The sequence below is a fragment of the Convolutriloba macropyga genome, chromosome 7 (genome assembly GCF_964194025.1).
Source record: "Convolutriloba macropyga chromosome 7, txConMacr16.3, whole genome shotgun sequence".
Classification (NCBI taxonomy): domain Eukaryota; kingdom Metazoa; phylum Xenacoelomorpha; order Acoela; family Convolutidae; genus Convolutriloba; species Convolutriloba macropyga.
In genome coordinates this window covers 875,573-900,115 of record NC_134474.1, presented here as the reverse complement: position 1 = coordinate 900,115, position 24,543 = coordinate 875,573, and the positions used below count along the sequence as shown (strand labels likewise).

Sequence of the window (24,543 nt, the reverse complement as noted above, 5' to 3'; positions counted from 1 at the left end):
CAGTTTTAAAACAAACAAGTACTTTTCTATGAAGGTTCCGTAGAGTAAAATGACTACGAGATGTTGACACCACAATACAAATCACAGCTATGAGAATGGTATAAATTTTACTCACAGTAGAAACATCAATTACGATTTGTACACAGTAGAAAAATCAATTACGATTTGTACTTAATAGCTGTGAAACTATACACGTGAACTGCCTTCTCTTTTCCACCGGGGTTCGTAATAATCTGGCGAGCACGGCTGCGCGTACTCCTTTTAAATGGCAGACTTCATCGCAAAGTTAACATCAAAACAACCTGCAACACTTTGGTCTATTTTCGACGTGTAACCTGTGAATCCATACAACCTCAAAAAATTGGAGAATTTTAAGGACTGTTGACATGGCTTAGTTTATTTAACCTTTTAGTTAACGCTATGCGCGCATGTTATTCAGTTTTTTTGTTTGACTGACTTGAATTTAGTTCTAGAATGTTCTTGGGAACTAATGCTCAGCCTCTAATCGCATAAATAGACATTTAGTTCTGAAGTTCAATCAAATTGGTAAATCGAAATTGATCTGTCAGGAGTATTTCGAATCAACAGCAAAATGTAATTTTTCATATGTGGTGTAAGAATCGCGCAAATCCCTTTTCGACTAGGACACCATTCAAAAAGCAATTCCGTTAGTTACACCCCCCACAGATTAATTGCATTTGTTCCTAATTTTAGGCAGGCGAACTCATGTAGTGACAGTTTGCAACTAAAGTGACATTAAAAGAGCGCCAAAATTGTTTTGGCTTTTTGAATTTGAATAATTTTAGTGGTCTGTTATGAACTCTAAAATAACATCATTTGAGGCCCCTTAGTAAAGATTATGAGTCACTTGGCTAATACCAGCTAAAAAAATTATCTTGGCAGAAGCAAGTTATAAGCTCCGCCTGTTTCTGGAGAGCGGTTCGTCAAACGTCACGCGGAAGATTTAATATGACAAGAGGCAGAAAGGAAGAATGTGGTCAGATGAACTCCTCTGTCACTACATGGAGTTCAATAAGCAGTTCAAACTTCTTTTAAATTTTTGTTAGAAGGTTGAGAGAGAACAACCTGTAAATTGTGCATAAGATAAGCTTGACATAGCTTGACAAGAAGCTCTACTTGTTGAACGTATACTTGCTAAAGAAATAAATCCTTGAACAAGAAAGAACGTGAGAACGGGTTATGAGACGCCCGAGTTCGAAAGCTTAAGACCAGTTGGTGTAATTGGGTAGCACACTAGGCTTGCAAGTAAGAGATGCTGCTGCGAATCCAGTACTGCTCCATTTTCACAGTAGTTGCGCCTGAATAGACTACCCAACAGGTTAATAGCAAAACTAATTTGTTGTTGACAATCATAATCCTTTTCTGCTTAGTACCTTTTCTTTTCACTGTTTTGCCTGCTCAAACTACGATGGATCAACAGACAGTGAAGCTGCTGACCCACACAGGAAAGACACAGAACTTTCCAATCTGGAGCACAAGATTTGTGGCAACGAGGCAGTGGAAGGGACTCTACAAATCACTACTTGGGACAGAGGAGCATTCAAACGAGCCTGCACCACTAGCCAATGGGGCGAGCAATGATGAAAAGAAGAACCACAAGGTGCTGAACGATGCATATGAGAAGGAAGTTGCAGACATCAAGGAGAAACGGAACAATGTGTGGTGCCAACTGGCACTGACTCTAGATGCAACAATCCTCATGCTGATGAGACATCACTGTGAGGGAGATGACGGCATCGGAGATGGAGCAAAGGCTTGAAAGCTTTTGCAGGAGAGATTTCAGAGTGTGGAGACGCCGACAGTGGTGACTTTGGTGGCACAGCTTGCTCGACTTCAGCTCGAGGATGCTGAGGATTTGGATAGCTTCTTCATCAGAGGACAGGAGTTGCTCACAAGGAAACAAGAAGCAGGGGTAGCAGTCTCAGAAACCCTCTTCAACGCCTTGGTCCTCAATGGTCTGTCAATGAGGTATGAATGTTTTGTTATACAGGAAAACTTTAACCCGGCAACGAACTTCACACACAAGAGGTGAGGAAAAGGCTGCAGAACTTCCATGAGAACACAGCACAAAGGCACAAGGGACAAAGGGGTTCAGTGGCACTGGCAGTGGAGCGCGACTTCAAGAAGGGAGCCAAGAAAGGAAACTGTTTTGAGTGTGTGATCCCTGGACACTTTGCCATGGACTGCAGGAGGAGGGAGTCAGTTCAATCCAGCAAGTGTGGTGAGAAAGGTCACCTAGACAGGGCATGAAAGAGACAAAGAGATGGAGGCAAACATGAGTCAGTGGCAATAGGTCCAACATTGCCTTCACCAGACGAGGAACACGGGGCAGCTCTTACACAGTGGAAGAGAGCAGGCATACTAGTGGACAGTGGTTGTACAGATCACATAGTGACGAATATCGACGCGTTCCTGGACTTTGTGCTGATTCCACCAGTGGTCAGAAATCCCAACGGAGAGGCTTCCAGAGCGGTGGGCAGAGGCTGTGTGAGGATCAGCATGCCCTCAAACAAAGGGGAATTCCAATGCGATCTCAAAAATGATTTGTGTATGCCTGACTATTCTTCAAACCTCTTATCAGTCTCAAGATGCACGGAGTGGGGATATTGCTTCACTTTCGAGAAAGGAAATAGCTGCATAAAACTCCAGAAAGGAAGTCGGGTAAAACTAACATAAGAAAATAAGTTGTTTTACGTACCCTGCAGCGTTCTAGAATTCAAGATGAGTTCCAGCAGCGTGAAGCTCGACAGTGCAAAGAAGTGGCACAGACGATTGGGTCATTTGAATCCATCGGATGTGGTCAGGAATGCACCAGAAAAAGTGGGGGAAATCGATGATGTATGCAATGTGTGCGCATTGGCCAAGATCACAAAGACTCCAGTACCAAGAGTGGCAGAGACCAAAGCAGAGGAGAAGCTGGAGAGGGTGTTCAGATGTGATCGGACTTTTCAGAGTAGAGTCACTCAGGGTTCCGGTTCCGCATTGTGTTTGCATACCAGTACACGAAGTTTGTTTTTTGGACTTTCTTAAGGCAAGCAGTGAAATACTGGCCAGCCCGAAGGTCTTTGTTCTCAGTGTGGGGACGTTCAAGAAACTGAGATAAGACAATGCGAAGGAGTTTCTCTCAAAGCAGTTCAAGATAAATTGTTTAGATGCAGGCATTCTACAGGAGATGACCATACCAGAGACGCCACAACAGAATGGGTTAGCTGAGAGGTGCAACACGACACTACTGGAGATGGCAAGATGATTGCTCATTGACTCAGGTCTTCCCAAGATGATTTAGTGAGCGGCAAATCTCCACGCAACAAGGATCAGGAACTTGGTTGTGGGACGAGGAGAAAAAAGTGCCCAGCAGAGCTGATGCGAGGTATAAAACCTTAGCTTTCAATTAGTTAATTATCTTTTTTTGGTAGCACAGTCTTCATGCGGAAGAGGGACAGAGACGTCAACAAACTTGAACCCAAGGCACTGGAAGGAAAGTTCGTGGTTTACACTGAAGGAGACAACGGATACCTTGTGTACGTACCCAATACACGCTAGGTGGTTGCAGATCGAGATGTGATCATCAAGGAGTCCGAAGTGGGCACAATCCCTGACAATACAGAGACGCCTGACCTACTAGATGAGGGGGTCACCGCAACTGGGGATCTGGCACCAAGATGGTGTTCACCAAGACGATGGAAACAAAGATGAGCAGTGCACATCTACTGCAATAAAGGAGTGGCATGACGCAGAGAGCGTGAAGACTCGTGAAACGACACACTCATGAAGCAGCACTAGATGAAGAATCTACTACAATAAGGGGGAGTCTCAGAGACTCGGAATCACTGGAAGACAGTGACACTGAGGACTTCACACAGTCAGAGACAGTTGGCTTCAATGAAGAGGCACTGGAGCAGGCGGACAGAGCAGAGCCCCTACGAGGGACACGAGCAAGGAATATTCCGCCTTTTTTTGGAGAAGTCAGGACCCATCTTGCTGTGACTAAGGGTGACTATGGGAAACGAAGTCTACGAAGCCAAACAAGGTAATGATTGGGACCAGCGGAACCGGGCAATGAAGGACAAGGCCAAGGCACTAAGACAACGAGACTGGGAACCTAATGAGACCACCCACAGACAGGGATGTCATACCAGGCAAATGGGTCTACAGAGTGAAATTGGGACCCCATGGTCAAGTCGACAAATACAAAGCACGCTATGTGTGCAAAAGGTTTCAAACAAGTGGAAGCACTGGACTGCTTTCAGACTTTTCGGCCTACCTGTAAACCAGAGACATTCAAGATTCTACTTCAATTATCAGCGAAGCAAGGCCATGTGATGCACTAGTTTGATGCCAAGACGGCTTTCCTGCACTCACCAATAGGGGAAGAATTGTATCTGGAACAACCACAGAAGTTTGTAAAACAAGGATCAGATAGAGAAAAGTTAGTATGTCATCGAAAAAATGAATTTATGTTTTGAAACAGGCTGCTTACAACTGGTATGAGGAATTGGCAAACTTCCTACTGAGACGGGGGTTCATCAGAAGCAGGAACGATCAAGGTTTGTTCGCATGAGCAGAGACAGAGGGTCACACCTTCATCTTGGTCTGGGTTGACGACATCATAGTGGTATCAAGAAGCATGACAGTGATCTCCGATGTCAAAAAGGCACTCGAAGCAATAATTCACATGGAAGACAGAGGGAGAATACACTGGTTTCTGGGTCTAAGAATCAGACGAGAAGAGGGCAAAGTCACAGTCAATTAAGAACGATACATAGAAACAATTTTTGAGCAGTGTCAAATGGATGAATGCAAACCCTGAAGAACTCAAGCTGATTTGAATTTGAAACTTCAGACAGCACAAAACGGAGACTGAAAAATGGACCAAAGGATCTACAGAAGCTTGGTTGTATCATTTTTGTGTCTTGTCAAACACACGAGGCCAGACGTCATGTTCACAGTCAACATTCTGTCCAGACACATGAATGCACCTACCAATCAACACTGGCTATGCGGAAAACGACTTCTGCGATATCTTCAATGTTCAAAAGGTTTAAAAGTTACTTACACAAAAGAAGCAAGATATGATTTAGTGGGGGAAAGTGACGCAGAGTGGTGTGGTGATGTGAACAACAGAAAATCAACGACGGGCTATTTCTTCAAGTTTAACGGGCGTGGGCAGCACTCCGCTGGGGTGTCCAGAAGCAGGCCATAGTTGGTCTTTCTTCATTAGAAGCAGAATAGCAGGGCATGGCTGCAGTAGTTCAAGAAACAATGTATGCAATCATCTCAACTGTGATTGGGGGTGTTAGAATATTGATCAAACTATAGTCTTGAAATTAAAGAGAATTCGAAAGAAAGTTTAACTGAATAGATTACCAAGACAGGAATAAATTGATTTTAATCACAAAATTGAATGAATGAATCGTCAAGAAATGGTGTTTAGAATCAGTATTCGGTTCAAATTGGTGAATCTAGATAACTAATATTAGAGTGAGATTATTTGATGTAAAATCTTCCAAGCACGTATTAAATGATTATGATATCTCCGGAAGTGTGAATGAATTCTTAGAAAAGTGCAAATGCATTCCATTTATGGTTCCCTTTGCGACTGATTTGCAGAAGCAAACCATATTGGGTTACACTTGCGATCCCCAATATAAATCATGGTGCTAGAAAATCATAGAAAAGTGTGCATTCATACCATCTATGGCGAGCTTTTTTTCATCCCCAAAATCAAATCACCATCTTGATCTAATAATCAGATCTCGCCTGTATTTATCCAAATTCTACTGTAAAATATCATTTTTGTTATTCTCTCATTTTGAGAAGTTGATTTTCCTACTTAGTTAAGAACGCTTTTTATTCAACTTCCGGAAAAAGTAAACCAACAGGTTATGGCCCACACCACAGTCTCTGAGCTTAACCGCAAAAGAGAGACAAGATAGTTAGAAACTGTGAAAGAGATGGTGCGCTATTTAAGGGGGAGTGTTAGAAGGTTGAGAGAGAACAACCAACCTGTAAATTGTGCATAAGATAAGCTTGACATAGCTTGACAAAAAACTCTCCTTTTCCAACGTATACTTGGCTGGGGAAGCCTCGAAGAACAAGAAAGAACGTGAGAACGAGTTATAAGAGACGCTCAAGCTCGAGAGTTTAAGACCAGTTGGTGTAATTGGGTAGCACTCTAGGCTTACAAGTAAGAGATACTGCTTCGAATCCAGTACTGGTCCATTTTCACAGTAGTTGCGCCTGAATAGACCCCCCTAACAAATTTTGACCTCAAAGTGTCCCTAACTAGGTTGAACTGTCTACTTATTCAAAGTCTGATGGAGAATTGTACGTGGAACCTTGGGGTTTATTTGACTGCAACTGAAAACAAAACAAAACTTCAAGCTAAGCTTTTTTTCCAAGTTTTTACGATAGAGGACTGATCACCACTGGTGCTGCTTTTCTAAGTACATCTAAGTCCTCTGAAACATTTCTTAAGGCTCGTGTCCATTTTACGCGCCACTAATTAAAACCTACATGCCAGTTTTTTCAGATTCTGCCTTCCTTTATGTCAAGTAGATACGTTACAATCGAAATTAAAAGAACATAAACCGACAAATGTCGGAAGAATTGCTCTTGAACGACAGGCGAGGCAATTGAATTTATCAAGGGCTCTAGCCTAGATCTATTTTTCTTTATGGGTGGAAAAAACCTTTTACCCCACCGGGATTCGAACCACTGACCTCTCGATCCAGGGGCACCCTCACTAACACCTGCGCTACAAGTCAGTTAATTCTGCTAAGCCGCAACCGATTTATATTAGCATTTTCGGAGCACTAGAGATCACTCAAAAATGATGAAGGAAAGCGTGAAAAAGTCACTTGAGAAGTCAAAGAATGTTCTAGAAGAAAAGCGCAAAATTGTCAAGCGAAAGATTTGCATAAAAAAATTCACACACGTTTACAATAATTGCTATGAACTGCATTCAAGAACAATTAAAAATTGTCAATTATGAATCTTTAACAGAATATTGAAAAGGGGCCTCCTCTCAAACTACAATTTTTATACTGAGGTTATTTAATTTCGAGCTAGTGTGAAGAAAAACTGAATTCAATCAGCAGTTAGTATAAAGAAATCAACATCTAATTGGCTAAATGAATACTCAAAAATATCGGTAATCAGAGGTTACATGAACTAAAAATGGTACTAGTTAACTTATCATTCTTTCGCCAGTCAAAGTTATCAATGCTTTTCGTTAGTGCCAGGAACGGCGCTAAAATTTGCGAGTTGGGCATATTTGTCTGCTAACTCAGCATCAGAAATCTTCCGCCTCTTTGACTTCAATCTTTAGACGAATGTCGTGGCTGAAAGAAAGCGGCAGTTAACAAACCCACTTATTGCTTGAGAAATTTTTTGAATAAAGTTTTGGAACAGAACCGCTTAACAGTTTCTTAATGGCAACAAGTTTCCCAGGTTGAGGTCCCAGACCAAAGCCGGATATGTCCAGATCGAAATGAACGCACGAGGGGTCGTTGTGCGCTCAAAATTGCACGGTCTGGAAACACGGATGAACGCACGAAAGTCTGGTTTTTCAAAATTTTTTCCAACCAGACTATACCAAAAATTTATAGGCTAACTTTGGTTTAATTTGGAAAACAAGTTGACCCGATGAAAATAATTATTTTTTTAAAATCCCTCTGCCTCTTTCATGTTCAAGGAATAGCACTGCACCACGGGATGTAATTTTTTCTCGGTTTGGTGAACGCACGAAAGTCTGGACATGAACGCATTAAAACTTTGGTGTTGGAACGCACGAATTTCATTTGGAGCGCACGATGGTCTGGACAAGAATGCACGAAAGTCTGGACATATACGCTTTTGGTCTGGGATGGTCTGGACATATTCGACTTCTAACGCACAAAGAGCGCACTAAAAGTTTTGAACGCACGATAGTGTGGACATAGGCACTTTCCGTCTTGGGTTGTCTAGACATATCCGGCTTCGGGCTGGCACCTCAAGTTGGGTTACATCAAAATTTACCAATAATATCAAAATAGTGTCGTGCCAAAATACCCAATCCGAGAATATCCAATTAATTCTGTTTGATCTTTTTGCTGGATAGTCAGATTACAAAATAGCAGACCGAGAGATCGATTGTCTCTCCTCGAAGAAAATCGGGGCACCGTTTGTCTTTAATTAGGCTTAATAGGTAATCAAAAAGATAATCCGAAAACATACCCGGCAGATTGCCGGAAAATAGCCGCCGTTGATTCCAATAAGCATGATTGGGATTGAACGAATAGAAGATATTGAAAAAAAAGATTTTTGTACAAAAAAATTTTTTAAGTCCGATTTATTTTGATGGCACTTCGTAGTTGAACATACTTCTGTTTCTTAGAGAGAGGCTACAGGGGCTACTATCAACACCAATAAGCATAAGAGATGGTAGCTAAGACTTATAGGAACGACGTTCAAATAGCGGGCATATAAAATTGGGCTTTATGGGTCTATCCCGTTTCTATTTCTGACTTCAATTTTTTATACTGACTCTGTTCACTTTGATTTGCTTTGCTGAGCAACTGATGTTCAAATTCACTTTTAGCAGAATCAGAGAAGAGAGAAACTAGCCTAGAGAAGTCAAAAAGATTTCACGCAAAATGTCGAAAAAGCGGCAAAATGGTAAAGCGAAAAAAAGTTTGACGAAGTAAAAAAAATAGGAGCGCAATAATAACCGGCTTAGAAGATGAAGGCGGCTTTTAATAAGTAATCAAAAATAGGTAGTCAAAAAGGTTGAACCGATGATTTTGAATTCCTTTATGACAAACATTTTTCATTGACAAACAGTCTGATGATGTTTAGATACAGTCTGTTGACCTTATTTTTCTGAATAACTGTTTTTTAATTAAGTTTAAAATAAGGATTTTTAAAATTATTTTTATTGGTGGCAAATTTTCTCATTTGAGGCGCTTATTTTAGTATGTTAGTAGTTATTGTTTTTTTTCACAGTTTTCTACTCTCTTAGATATACTGTATTGGGTTGAATTTATCTCACCGAAGCATGGTTATGCTAAAGTCTTTTTGAAAAGTTAAACAAAAAAAGTTAAATAAATCGGTGTATTTGTGACGTTTTTCACACTAGATATTTTAGCACTTTGGGTATTATACCCAGACACCTGTTCTTCTTATGAGGTTATGCACTCACCTGGCTTTAATTCCTGGCCAAAAGATGGGCCATGTTATTTACTTGGATGAAATTGAAGTAGACAAAAAAGACAAGACAAAAGGCGAATTAATCAGATGTTGTGGCTTGACGATCGCTCATATGCCGGATGGCACTTGACGTGACCTTTACATTCCCCATGTCCCATAGTTGTATTAATTTAGGAATTTTACTCAAAGCGGCTGATGATAGGGAAATTTTGAGCTAGAAAACAGGTGTTCGATCTCCGTTTAAAATCAAAAAAGCCTGCACATTGCGCAAAAGGTTGATCAGACGTCATTTTAGATTAAGACATCAACATGTCCGGCGATTTTAGATTCCGGAGCTACCGGCGATTTTAGAGCTACCCAAGCTACCGGCGATTTTAGATTCCGGAGGAAGAAAACTCTACGCTTCCCTATCGAATATCGCTAACATTGTAGTTTTCAGAAAATGGAGTCCCGATTTTGTGGAGCAATCTTTTCTTCGCAATTGTTTGTTGTTACAAAAGGGTTGCTTCTCATTCAGCATTTGGCGTCAGAGTTCTCTGCAATTGTTTCATTGAGCAATCTGCTGCAGTTGTTTATATAATTGGAGTTAGATTATTCGTTAAATTAGGTCCTATTCGGAACTTACTGCAATCTTTGGACTATTAATTTGTGTCAAACAGTGACAGTTTTATCCCGGCCACTTCCCCCAGCCGATTCGCCTTGCATTGTCTGGAAGAATTCATGTACAGAGCAAGAACGTGTTATCTCTGTGTGATGTAAAGCTAAAGGTTTTCATGGAGGTTGCCTGGGAATGTTCTCAGAAAACAAATTGCAAGAACAAGATGTTTTGACCACTTTTATAACAGAGTTATAAGTGCCTGAGCGAATATCAGTTTTTGAAATCGAGTAGAAACAACCAGACGCACTGATTTCTAAACGTCAATCACTTAATCTGAAGAAATGTTCTCTGAGGAAACTTGAGTATCAGTAACGTGGAAATGATTTCAGAAACCGAACTGCCACCACTGCTAGCGATCCTAAGCAAAAGACGGAAATCTAAAAGGGATAGCTCAAAGCACTGGAAGCATGGTTGGTGGCAGGGAGTCTCACGAGAAAAAACAAAAAGTTATGCAGATGGGCACAATTATTAATCATCCGATAACAAAGAGCGCAAAAAATTGCCACCCTAAAAGGAGTAATCTTTACATTGATTGTTTACGCAACTTTGTATCTACGGATGATATAAGAGTTTTCAGTAATAAAACAATTCATGTAAATTATGTAAGCAAAATTTTTCAGAGAAGATATTTTAGCATTTTTGTATTTTACCCAGACACCTGGTTTTCTTCTGCGACTATGCACTCACCTGGCTTTAATTCCTGGCCAAAATCTGAGAGTAAAAACCAAAGGCTTCAATTTGATGGGCCATGTTATTTACTTGGATGAAATTGAAGTAGACAAAAAAGACAAGACAAAAGGCGAATTAATCAGTTGTTGTGGCTTGACGATCTCTCATATGCCGGATGGTACTTGACGTGACCTTTACAATGCCCATGTCCCATAGTTGTATTGATTTAGGAATTTTACTCAAAGCGGCTGATGATAGGGAAATTTTGAGCTAGAAAACAGGTGTTCGGTCTCCGTTTAAAATCAAAAAGGCCTGCACATTGCGCAAATGGTTGATCAGACGTCATTTTAGATTAAGACATCAACATGTGTTGTGAATTCTTTTTCTCTAATTGTTGTGGGAACATTATTGAATTGTCTCTAAGTGCACCCAGGAGGCTATTTAAGGCAGTTTTGGCTCTTGATTGTAATTTTTTACCTTTGTAAATGAGGCGGACTTTGCTTGGGAAGCCCAAGCTACCGGCGATTTTAGATTCCGGAGGAAGAAAACTCTACGCTTCCCTATCGAATATCGCTAACATTGTAGTTTTCAGAAAATGAAGTCCCGATTGTCTGGAGCAATCTTTTCTTCGCAATTGTTTGTTGTTACAAAAGAGTGGCTTCTCATTCAGCATTTGGCGTCAGAGTTCTCTGCAATTGTTTCATTGAGCAATCTGGTGCAGTTGTTTATATAATTGGAATTAGGTTTTTCGTTAAATTAGGTCCTCTTCTGAACTTAGTGCAATATTTGAACTATTAATTTTTCTCAAACAATGACAGTTTTATCCCGGCCACTTCCCCCAGCCGATTCGCCTTGCATTGTCTGGAAGAATTCATGTACAGAGCAAGAACGTGTTATCTCTGTGTGATGTAAAGCTAAAGGTTTTCATGGAGGTTGCCTGGGAATGTTCTCAGAAAACAAATTGCAAGAACAAGATGTTTTGACCACTTTTATAACAGAGTTATAAGTGCCTGAGCGAATATCAGTTTTTGAAATCGAGTAGAAACAACCAGACGCACTGATTTCTAAACGTCAATCACTTAATCTGAAGAAATGTGCTCTGAGGAAACTTGAGTATCAGTAACGTGGAAATGATTTCAGAAACCGAAATGCCACCACTGCTAGCGATCCTAAGCAAAAGACGGAAATCTAAAATGGATAGCTCAAAGCACTGGAAGCATGGTTGGTGGCAGGGAGTCTCACGAGAAAAAACAAAAAGTTATGCAGATGGGCACAATTATTAATCATCCGATAACAAAGAGCGCAAAAAATTGCCACACTAAAAGGAGTAATCTTTACATTGATTGTTTACGCAACTTTGTATCTACGGATGATATAAGAGTTTTCAGTAATAAAACAATTCATGTAAATTATGTAAGCAAAATTTTTCAGAGAAGATATTTTAGCATTTTGGTATTTTACCCAGACACCTGGTTTTCTTTTGCGACTATGCACTCACCTGGCCTTAATTCCTGGCCAAAATCTGAGAGTAAAAACCAAAGGCTTCAATTTGATGGGCCATGTTATTTACTTGGATGAAATTGAAGTAGACAAAAAAGACAAGACAAAAGGCGAATTAATCAGTTGTTGTGGCTTGACGATCGCTCATATGCCGGATGGCGCTTGACGTGACCTTTACATTGCCCATGTCCCATAAATGTATTAATTTAGAATTTAGGAATTTTACTCAAAGCGGCTGATGATAGGGAAATTTTGAGCTAGAAAACAGGTGTTCGGTCTCCGTTTAAAATCAAAAAGGCCTGCTAATTGCGCAAATGGTTGATCAGACGTCATTTTAGATTAAGAAATCAACATGTGTTGTGAATTCTTTTTCTCTAATTGTTCTGAGAACATTATTAAATTGTCTCTAAGTGCACCCAGGAGGCTATTTAAGGCAGTTTTGGCTCTTGATTGTAATTTTTTACCTTTGTAAATGAGGCGGAATTTGCTTGGGTAGCCCAAGCTACCGGCGATTTTAGATTCCGGAGGAAGAAAACTCTACGCTTCCCTATCGAATATCGCTAACATTGTAGTTTTCAGAAAATGAAGTCCCGATTTTCTGGAGCAATCTTTTCTTCGCAATTGTTTGTTGTTACAAAAGAGTGGCTTCTCATTCAGCATTTGGCGTCGGAGTTCTCTGCAATTGTTTCATTGAGCAATCTGGTGCAGTTGTTTATATAATTGGAATTAGATTTTTCGTTAAATTAGGTCCTCTTCTGAACTTAGTGCAATATTTGAACTATTAATTTTTCTCAAACAATGACAGTTTTATCCCGGCCACTTCCCCCAGCCGATTCGCCTTGCATTGTCTGGAAGAATTCATGTACAGAGCAAGAACGTGTTATCTCTGTGTGATGTAAAGCTAAAGGTTTTCATGGAGGTTGCCTTGGAATGTTCTCAGAAAAAAAAATTGCAAGAACAAGATGTTTTGACCACTTTTATAACAGAGTTATAAGTGCCTGAGCGAATATCAGTTTTTGAAATCGAGTAGAAACAACCAGACGCACTGATTTCTAAACGTCAATCACTTAATCTGAAGAAATTTTCTCTGAAGAAACTTGAGTATCAGTAACGTGGAAATGATTTCAGAAACCGAACTGCCACCACTGCTAGCGATCCTAAGCAAAAGACGGAAATCTAAAAGGGATAGCTCAAAGGACTGCAAGCATGGTTGGTGTCAGGGAGTCTCACGAGAAAAAACAAAAAGTTATGCAGATGGGCACAATTATTAATCATCCGATAACAAAGAGCGCAAAAAAATGCCACCCTAAAAGGAGTAATCTTTACATTGATTGTTTACGCAACTTTGTATCTACGGATGATATAAGAGTTTTCAGTAATAAAAAAATTCATGTAAATTATGTAAGCAAAATTTTTCAGAGAAGATATTTTAGCATTTTGGTATTTTACCCAGACACCTGGTTTTCTTCTGCGGCTATGCACTCACCTGGCTTTAATTCCTGGCCAAAAGTCTGAGAGTAAAAACCAAAGGCTTCAGTTTGATGGGCCATGTTATTTACTTGGATGAAATTGAAGTAGACAAAAAAGACAAGACAAAAGGCGAATTAATCAGATGTTGTGGCTTGACGATCGCTCATATGCCGGATGGCACTTGACGTGACCTTTACATTCCCCATGTCCCATAGTTGTATTAATTTAGGAATTTTACTCAAAGCGGCTGATGATAGGGAAATTTTGAGCTAGAAAACAGATGTTCGGTCTCCGTTTAAAATCAAAAAAGCCTGCACATTGCGCAAAAGGTTGATCAGACGTCATTTTAGATTAAGACATCAACATGTGTTGTGAATTCCTTTTCTCTAATTGTTCTGAGAACATTATTAAATTGTCACTAAGTGCACCCAGGAGGCTATTTAAGGCAGTTTTGGCACTTGATTGTAATTTTTTACCTTTGTAAATGAGGCGGACTTTGCTTGGGTAGCCCAAGCTACCGGCGATTTTAGATTCTGGAGGAAGAAAACTCTACGCTTCCCTATCGAATATCGCTAACATTGTAGTTTTCAGAAAATGAAGTCCCGATTTTCTGGAGCAATCTTTTCTTCGCAATTGTTTGTTGTTACAAAAGAGTGGCTTCTCATTCAGCATTTGGCGTCAGAGTTCTCTGCAATTATTTCATTGAGCAATCTGGTGCAGTTGTTTATATAATTGGAATTAGATTTTTCGTTAAATTAGGTCCTCTTCTGAACTTAGTGCAATATTTGTACTATTAATTTTTCTCAAACAATGACAGTTTTATCCCGGCCACTTCCCCCAGCCAATTCGCCTTGCATTGTCTGGAAGAATTCATGTACAGAGCAAGAACGTGTTATCTCTGTGTGATGTAAAGCTAAAGGTTTTCATGGAGGTTGCCTGGGAATGTTCTCAGAAAACAAATTGCAAGAACAAGATGTTTTGACCACTTTTATAACAGAGTTATAAGTGCCTGAGCGAATATCAGTTTTTGAAATCGAGTAGAAACAACCAGACGCACTGATTTCTAAACGTCAATCACTTAATCTGAAGAAATGTTCTCTGAGGAAACTTGAGTATCAGTAACGTGGAAATGATTTCAGAAACCGAACTGCCACCACTGCTAGCGATCCTAAGCAAAAGACGGAAATCTAAAAGGGATAGCTCAAAGCACTGGAAGCATGGTTGGTGTCAGGGAGTCTCACGAGAAAAAACAAAAAGTTTTGCAGATGGGCACAATTATTAATCATCCGATAACAAAGAGCGCAAAAAATTGCCACCCTAAAAGGAGTAATCTTTACATTGATTGTTTACGCAACTTTGTATCTACGGATGATATAAGAGTTTTCAGTAATAAAAAAATTCATGTAAATTACGTAAGCAAAATTTTTCAGAGAAGATATTTTAGCATTTTGGTATTTTACCCAGACACCTGGTTTTCTTCTGCGGCTATGCACTCACCTGGCTTTAATTCCTGGCCAGAAGTCTGAGAGTAAAAACCAAAGGCTTCAATTTGATGGGTCATGTTATTTACTTGGATGAAATTGAAGTAGACAAAAAAGACAAGACAAAAGGCGAATTAATCAGATGTTGTGGCTTGACGATCGCTCATATGCCGGATGGCACTTGACGTGACCTTTACATTCCCCATGTCCCATAGTTGTATTAATTTAGGAATTTTACTCAAAGCGGCTGATGATAGGGAAATTTTGAGCTGGAAAACAGATGTTCGGTCTCCGTTTAAAATCAAAAAAGCCTGCACATTGCGCAAAAGGTTGATCAGACGTCATTTTAGATTAAGACATCAACATGTGTTGTGAATTCCTTTTCTCTAATTGTTCTGAGAACATTATTAAATTGTCACTAAGTGCACCCAGGAGGCTATTTAAGGCAGTTTTGGCACTTGATTGTAATTTTTTACCTTTGTAAATGAGGCGGACTTTGCTTGGGTAGCCCAAGCTACCGGCGATTTTAGATTCCGGAGGAAGAAAACTCTACGCTTCCCTATCGAATATCGCTAACATTGTAGTTTTCAGAAAATGGAGTCCCGATTTTGTGGAGCAATCTTTTCTTCGCAATTGTTTGTTGTTACAAAAGGGTTGCTTCTCATTCAGCATTTGGCGTCAGAGTTCTCTGCAATTGTTTCATTGAGCAATCTGCTGCAGTTGTTTATATAATTGGAGTTAGATTATTCGTTAAATTAGGTCCTATTCGGAACTTACTGCAATCTTTGGACTATTAATTTGTGTCAAACAGTGACAGTTTTATCCCGGCCACTTCCCCCAGCCGATTCGCCTTGCATTGTCTGGATGAATTCATGTACAAAACAATAACGTGTTATCTCTGTGTGATGTAAAGCTAAATGTTTTCATGGAGGTTGCCTTGGAATTTTCTCAGAAAAGAAATAGCAAGAAAAAGATGTTTTGACAATTTTTATAACAGAGTTATCAGTGCGTGAGCGAATATCTGCTTTTGAAATCAAGTAGAAACAATCAGAGGCCCTGATTTCTAAAAGTCAATCACTTAAGCTGGAGAAAATTTCTCTGAGGAAACTTGAGTATCCGTAACGTGGAACTGATTTCAGAAACCGAACTGCCACCACTGCTAGCGATCCTAAGCAAAAGTCGCAAATCTGAAACGGATAGCTCAAAGCACTGGAAGCATGGTTGGTTTCAGGGAGTTTCACGAGAGAAACCTAAAAGTTATGCAGATGGGCACAATTATTAATCATCCGATAATAATGAACGCAAAAAATTGCCAACCTAAAAGGGGTAATCTTTACATTGATTGTTTACGCAACTTTGTATCTACGGCCGATATAAGAGTTTTCAGTAATAAAGAATTCATAAAAATTATTTCCGCAAAATTTTTCAGAGAAGTCTTGTCTGAAATCCTTCCATCGTGTTTTCAAATTGGATAATGAGCATTTTGAATCTTCTAATTTCTGGCTCGAATATGTTTTTTTTATTTCATTTGATTTGAAAAGCGGGGGAGTGGTTGGCTTCTTTCGATACTTGATTAAATCTAATATTAAGTGTGTCGTCGACCGTGTAAAACTGTATATATAAAATCAATCTTCAACAGGAAATCGCCAAAAAAATCTTGTTGAATGTAACGATATTAACTTGATGGAGTTTTATTTACTCTCAATTGAAAAACGTGTCTGAAATTTAGGCTGCGATGATCAAGACTCACTTTAAGACCATTGAATGGTTTTCAATTTTTTTCATTACTTAATCTGAAGAAATTTTCTCTGAGGAAACTTGAGTATCAGTAACGTGGAAATGATTTCAGAAACCGAACTGCCACCACTGCTAGCGATCCTAAGCAAAAGACGGAAATCTAAAAGGGATAGCTCAAAGCACTGGAAGCATGGTTGGTGGCAGGGAGTCTCACGAGAAAAAACAAAAAGTTATGCAGATGGGCACAATTATTAATCATCCGATAACAAAGAGCGCAAAAAATTGCCACCCTAAAAGGAGTAATCTTTACATTGATTGTTTACGCAACTTTGTATCTACGGATGATATAAGAGTTTTCAGTAATAAAAAAATTCATGTAAATTATGTAAGCAAAATTTTTCAGCGTATTTTTGCCCAGACACCTGGTTTTCTTCTGCGGCTATGCACTCACCTGGCTTTAATTCCTGGCCAAAAGTCTGAGAGTAAAAACCAAAGGCTTCAGTTTGATGGGCCATGTTATTTACTTGGATGAAATTGAAGTAGACAAAAAAGACAAGACAAAAGGCGAATTAATCAGATGTTGTGGCTTGACGATCGCTCATATGCCGGATGGCACTTGACGTGACCTTTACATTCCCCATGTCCCATAGTTGTATTAATTTAGGAATTTTACTCAAAGCGGCTGATGATAGGGAAATTTTGAGCTAGAAAACAGATGTTCGGTCTCCGTTTAAAATCAAAAAAGCCTGCACATTGCGCAAAAGGTTGATCAGACGTCATTTTAGATTAAGACATCAACATGTGTTGTGAATTCCTTTTCTCTAATTGTTCTGAGAACATTATTAAATTGTCACTAAGTGCACCCAGGAGGCTATTTAAGGCAGTTTTGGCACTTGATTGTAATTTTTTACCTTTGTAATTGAGGCGGACTTTGCTTGGGTAGCCCAAGCTACCGGCGATTTTAGATTCCGGAGGAAGAAAACTCTACGCTTCCCTATCGAATATCGCTAACATTGTAGTTTTCAGAAAATGGAGTCCCGATTTTGTGGAGCAATCTTTTCGCAATTGTTTGTTGTTACAAAAGGGTTGCTTCTCATTCAGCATTTGGCGTCAGAGTTCTCTGCAATTGTTTCATTGAGCAATCTGCTGCAGTTGTTTATATAATTGGAGTTAGATTATTCGTTAAATTAGGTCCTATTCGGAACTTACTGCAATCTTTGGACTATTAATTTGTCTCAAACAGTGACAGTTTTATCCCGGCCACTTCCCCCAGCCGATTCGCCTTGCATTGTCTGGATGAATTCATGTACAAAACAATAACGTGTTATCTCTGTGTGATGTAAAGCTAAATGTTTTCATGGAGGTTGCCTTGGAATTTTCTCAGAAAACAAATAGCAAGAAAAAGATGTTTTGACATTTTTTATAACAGAGTTATCAGTGCGTGAGCGAATATCTGCTTTTGAAATCAAGTAGAAACAATCAGAGGCCCTGATTTCTAAAAGTCAATCACTTAAGCTGGAGAAAATTTCTCTGAGGAAACTTGAGTATCCGTAACGTGGAACTGATTTCAGAAACCGAACTGCCACCACTGCTAGCGATCCTAAGCAAAAGTCGCAAATCTGAAACGGATAGCTCAAAGCACTGGAAGCATGGTTGGTTTCAGGGAGTTTCACGAGAGAAACCTAAAAGTTATGCAGATGGGCACAATTATTAATCATCATCGCAACTTTGTATCTACGGCCGATATAAGAGTTTTCAGTAATAAAAAATTCATAAAAATTATTTCCGCAAAATTTTTCAGAGAAGTCTTGTCTGAAATCCTTCCATCGTGTTTTCAAATTGGATAATGAGCATTTTGAATCTTCTAATTTCTGGCTCGAATATGTTTTTTTTATTTCATTTGATTTGAAAAGCGGGGGAGTGGTTGGCTTCTTTCGATACTTGATTAAATCTAATATTAAGTGTGTCGTCGACCGTGTAAAACTGTATATATAAAATCAATCTTCAACAGGAAATCGCCAAAAAAATCTTGTTGAATGTAACGATATTAACTTGATGGAGTTTTATTTACTCTCAATTGAAAAACGTGTCTGAAATTTAGGCTGCGATGATCAAGACTCATTTTAAGACCATTGAATGGTTTTCAATTTTTTTCATTACAAACTGTTTCTCGCAGTTGGGGTAAGACTCGAGCGACATAGCTGAGACCTCCAAAAACCTAAGAAAACTGCAGTTTTTAAACGCAGAAACTAAGCCATGCAGATGTCGACGCAATAAGAAAAGACGAAAAAAATTAGACCCACAAGATTTTTAATAGTTTTTTAAAGGATGCAGTGAAAATTCTTTGAGATTTTAGAGTTGATTTTCTTAACTCTAAGCAAATCCGAAATCAGGAAACGTTCCACTATGAACATGGCCGTGCGATTAGCTGTTTTTTGGCCTACGCTGAGTTTTCAATGAAAAAATGTTAATTCAAACCTCAGCTGGAAGAGAGTTTTCGCAAAATATTACGGCCGCTGCTTTCTTTTTTCGTAAAAAAGCACAAATCTTTCTTAATAATTAACAGATACAAGCAATTCTCCAAATCTGAAGATGTTTGAAATTGGAAACGCTTTATAACTTTTTGAGACGGATTATCAGTGTAGAATTCAGCTCCAATAATTTCATTCCGTCAATGCAGATGTATTCTTGTGGAAAAATATCGGGATACATAGGAAATATATAGCGTGTTAATAGATATCCTTTGTAAATTGAATCTTCCGGCCTTCAAGTTAATTTTATTTTAACATTTATAGCACTAACAGTTTTTAGGCATATATCCTTATTTTTTTTACCAAGTTAGATTGGTAGACATCAAAAAATCACTAATTGTGAGATGTGTTTTAAACTCCGTCTAATTTGATACCTGAATAGTTAGCTCAGTTGCAACTGTATGTGTCTACATTTTTTCTAATTATTAACCTTAACCCTAAGCTAATTTCAGCTTCACTGGTCACGTTAGAAAATTCTGGCATTAACTAGGTATAATCAATAACCGTTTTGCGTCTTATTTGTCGACTGTTGCTCTTTTCCCTGTCAACACTCCTTCTTTTGTGACTTCTGTTAGTATTATGATGGTGATGATGATGATTGCGTGTATTGTTTTGATGCTCTCTTCGAGGGGAGTGAGATCTTTTCCTGTTGTTATCTCTTCGACCACGTCCCACGCCATTTCGGTCTCGTGAGCTGAACATATTAATTTTGGACGTAATATCTGGTTCTTGGGATTTCATAACTTTATTTTCTCACTTTGGGGTATCATACCCAAGTCATCTATAATTTCAGTGGCACAAGGGGGTATAGTGCGACCCAAATAACAGGGTCTGCAAAGTGATGATAGGATCTCACGAGTCTTGTCAATGGTCTTATAAAAGTTTGATCAGAGACCCAGTAACAATGTGTGATCAGAGACCCAGGAGTGACAAAATTTTCATGCTTTTTGAAGCCACAAAATTGCGCATGTTGCAAAAATGCACTGGAAATATTTTCCTATTGTCCAATATTTTTGCAGCTCAAAAGTTTCTTAAGTTGTAGACGTACGTCCTCAATAGTACACAGTGCAAAGATAAATTTTCACGAAATTGTCTACTTGTTTGTTAATACTTTGTTTGATTTTTCTGCAGTCTATTTATGGCACAGTTAAGTTTCTTTCAAAAGTTAAAGCGAAATAAAAAACGAAATTACGAAAATAGCATGTCAAAGCGTCTTTGGGATCTTTATTACGTGTACTCATTCATCAACTTAAATTTAGTTTCAGTCCTTCACGAAAACTTAAGGTAAAAATCTCTACTGTTTTGATATCATGATATATAACAAACTACCTTAAAGATTAATGGTTCAAAATCTACCTATTTTTGGGGGTTTTCATCCAAGAATAGTATGAAAATTGATTCAATTTTTTGGTACCATAATTTAATCTATTTTGAAAAAAATGGCAGATCAATTTTAAGAGAATTAAAAAAAAATTGGCCTTTTTTGACAAGTTGCAAAAAAAAGTTTAAAAAAATGTTCATTGAGCTGAATGATGATTATGAAATTGCTGGATCACATTTTTTTTTGTTTTTATAAATCTTTTTTTAGCTTGAATTCGAAATTTTTCTTACACACTTTGAAGTTTGTTATTTTCTTTTTGTTATTCTCTGCTTTTCTTATTTGATTTACTTATTTGAAACTTTTCTTATTCTCTTTGTTGTTTTGTTTCTATGTGGTAATACAATGAAATCATTTTTGTTATCCAAGATCAATTTTTTAAATTTAACTTAAAAACCTATTTTTATATAGTTAATGTTTTAATGATTCTGAAGCGTCACTTGTTTTCAAAAATTTGAATTAAAACGAAATTTAGCCTAATTTTTCCTAATTTCTGTTATGATTTTTGGTTGTAATGATTTTGATACCAAAAAAGTTTTAGTCCTTCTCATCGTTCTCTGAAATTTAAAGATTCATATACTATTAGTAACTAGCTTGAAGATAAGATTTTCTACCAATCCATCACATATTCTTACGAAACTAAGATGGAATTATTAGTTTTAATATACTTTAGTAACAAATTAAAGAATTTGAACAACTATGTGTTAAATTTATGTAAGTTTCACATATATGTAGTGTAGCTGATTTATTTAGCACAGAAAACAAGTAATTGCAGGTTTTCGCCCCTTCCACCACTGTGAATTTATATATTATATTCTTTCATCGTGACTTTTTTTGTGTTTTGGTGAATGACGCAGCACCTCGCAGGAATGTTAATATTACAAGACAATTTAGACACAGAAACGACGACTTCAGTTTACTTGAAATACTTGAGCTCCCTGTCAAACGCAAAATTTTGACAAGAAATTTGAGATTCTCAATTGCAGTTTACTTTAGTTTTCTCTCTTTTGATTTTCAAACAGTTAAGTTTTTTTATTGAGAGGGCTTACCCATACCTAACGCCCAGGGCTTACCCAGTACTGATTCAGAGCGATTTCAGAGAAATTTTTATTTCAACGCTGATTCAGTACGATTTAAGAGCAGTTTCTGTATCGATTCTGAAACCTTTCTGAATCAGAGAAAAATTCAGAATCAGTGTTTCGTGAATTTCCCCTGAATCAGAAGAAAATTCAGAATGCGTTTTTGAATTGCGTTTGAAACAGAAGGAAAATCATAAATTTTTTTCATCCCTAATGAGAGACACAAAAAACGAAAAAAATTCCATCGATTTTTTAACCGTTTTTATTAGCTTTTGGAACAAAAAGCCAGCAAATCTTGACAAAAAAATCTTTGCTGAGATATTCTGGTATAGTAGAGTGATTTGATGTTGGCTCTTTGCGGAATTACTGGCTTTTTATAATTTTTGGTTTAGTACCAACTGAAGGGGGTTATATGAACTGTTTTTTCCCAGATTTTTGGTTTAGGGTCGACTGTACGGACCATGCGAAGTGTGAATCTGCAAAAGATTTGATAAGATTTTGTTTAATTGAAAAAATTGTCAGTATTTAAAATGTAACAATTTTCTCTCTAATCAATTTTAAGTTTTGTAGGTTTTTTGTTAGTTTCCCACAACTTTTGACCTATTTTACGTTTATTTGTGTTTTTTGTTGCTTACTCAGTCTTGTTTTTGTTTTGCAAAACCGTAAAAGCATAGTCTTTCCTGTACTGTACCAGTTTTCCTATAACTTTTACAGCCCCAGCCTGGAATGAAAAAGATATTCCCCACAAAGAATACTGGAATATCTCAAACATTCAGTTTTTGACTTGACTCAAGAAAATTTCCGAAAATTTTTTTTAAAAATTTTTGACTTTTTCAAGGTATTGTATGAATTTATTTTTTTCAAAGACCTGAGAACAAAAGCTATGGTAAAGTACAAAACCCAGAAAAGTTAAAATTTTCACTGGCTCATAAAGATCCATAAACTTGGAACATGGCAATAATTATCTAAAAATTTGAGAAAATCAAATTTATCAAAAAACTGCAAAAAAACTTGGATCGTTAAGATATTGATAACCATTCCAATAACTCTAGAAATTGTGCAGCTGCTTATTATCACCTTTGAGGAGGTTGTTATCAATCTTAAAAATCAACAAAAATTCAAAATTTTCAAAATACTTGCAAATATTTTCCAAAAACTGCTCAAGTTCTTGATATTAAAATCCTGAAAAATTCAATTTCATCTAGAAACGACGCAGTAACCTATTATTAAAACCTAGAGGAGGGGCCTTGGCTACTTAGGCTCTGGAAACCTGAAAAATGACTGAACAATTTCAAAAAAAACTGGAAAAAATTGCAAGTTTTATCAAAAAATTGCAAAAATTTGTGATAATAAAAAGTTGCAAACTAATCTATGGCCAATAAAAATTTTTCAGTAGACTTATAATAAATCTTAGCGGAGATTTTTTGTGCCCTGATGTTGAAAAAAAACCTAAATTTTAAAAAAATTTAAAAAAATTGTTATTTTTTAAAAAAAATTCTAAAATTCGTGATGAAATCTTGAATAACATTCCATTACATCTGTAAACTATATAGTAACCAATTTTCAAACCCTAGAGGAGTTTCTTTGGCTCTTGAGGGTGGAGAAACCTCAAATATGACAAAAGTTTTAAAAAAGTTGAAAAATTTCTGGTTTCATCAAAAAATTGCTAAAATTTGTAATATTGAAAAGTTGAAACCTATTCCACGGTCAATAAAATTTTTTCAGTATTTTTTATACAACCCTAATAACGTTTTCTGGCCATGGGTTTCAAACAACTTGAATAATGACAACAAATGTCAAAATAAAGGAAAAAATTTGCAAGTTTATTTTAAAAAAGCTAAAATTCGTTATGGTAATTTCAATTACCTCTAGAAACTATGCAGTAAACTATTATCAAACCCTAGAGGAGTATCTTGACACCTAGGGCTGAAAAAACTCAAAATGACAAAAATTTCCAAAAAACAAAATTTTTTTTGAAAATTAGTATAAATTTGTGTGTTTCCGTTTGGATTGCCAGAACATATAGCTCTTGAAATGGTCATAAAAGTACTTATGACTTGCAAAAGACTTTTATTAACTTTAACCAGCCTCAATTTTAGACTGGTCCAACAAAATTTCGTAAATGACAAAAAACACGAAAAATTGCGACATTTTCGGCTCAAATACTCCTAAAAATGACCTTTTAACCTTAAACTACGACCTTCCCAGTAGCTTCACCACACTAAGCACTTGAAGTTTGAAGGACTACTAAACGCACCTAAGGGCCTCTAATGAGACTAAAGGCCAACTGGGCGCTACCTGTTCATCGGTCAAGCGAAAAAATCACAAAAAGACCAACAGGACTAATATAATTGCTGCAAATTTCGTATGAGAGCAACTAAAAAGAAAATCAAACGATACTTGACATTAGGTGACGGATAATCAGATATTTTGTCGCGTTGGTCTGTTCTGTCAGGTACCATGAGCTTGTCCGGAGTGTATTAGTGAATTTTATTTGGGACTTGAACCTCCTCCTGAGGTATAAGTTGGGAATCGGTTGAACTAATGGAGCACTTTGGCATACCTTAGAATGTAAATAAAACCGCTGAGATTTCCAGATCAATTTGATCAGATGTCTACCCCCCCACCCCAACATCTTACTAGAAGTATTAATTACTGATTAAAGTACCTTGATCTGGTGGGTCTCCGTACATTCACATGTTCATCACATTCTTGTTTGATCCAGAGTGTAGAGCGTGGCTTCTTCCCTCCCTCCTCGTCTGGCTCTGATTTCTTTGGTCTCTTAGCTGCCGTGTAGTGATACCTGTCGTTTGGTTCTGGCCTACGTCAT

The 24,543-nt window shown here is 37.8% G+C and overlaps 1 protein-coding gene across 2 annotated transcripts in view; it reads right to left on the bottom strand.

Moving 5' to 3' along the window:
* Window positions 1-7,258: 7,258 nt before the first annotated feature.
* LOC142342032 (uncharacterized) overlaps window positions 7,259-24,543 on the bottom strand; it is an 81,355-nt gene continuing 64,070 nt past the window's right edge. Inside the window, exons 8-10 of one of the 2 annotated variants that reach the window (XM_075393201.1) lie at window positions 24,382-24,534; window positions 19,761-19,950; window positions 7,259-7,364 (exon numbers count right to left, since the gene is read on the bottom strand). In XM_075393201.1, the coding sequence (XP_075249316.1) occupies window positions 7,341-7,364; window positions 19,761-19,950; window positions 24,382-24,534 (367 nt within the window). In that variant the 3' untranslated portion in view covers window positions 7,259-7,340. The remainder of the gene's footprint in view (window positions 7,365-19,760; window positions 19,951-24,381; window positions 24,535-24,543) is intronic. The other variant, XM_075393200.1, reaches the window with a different exon arrangement.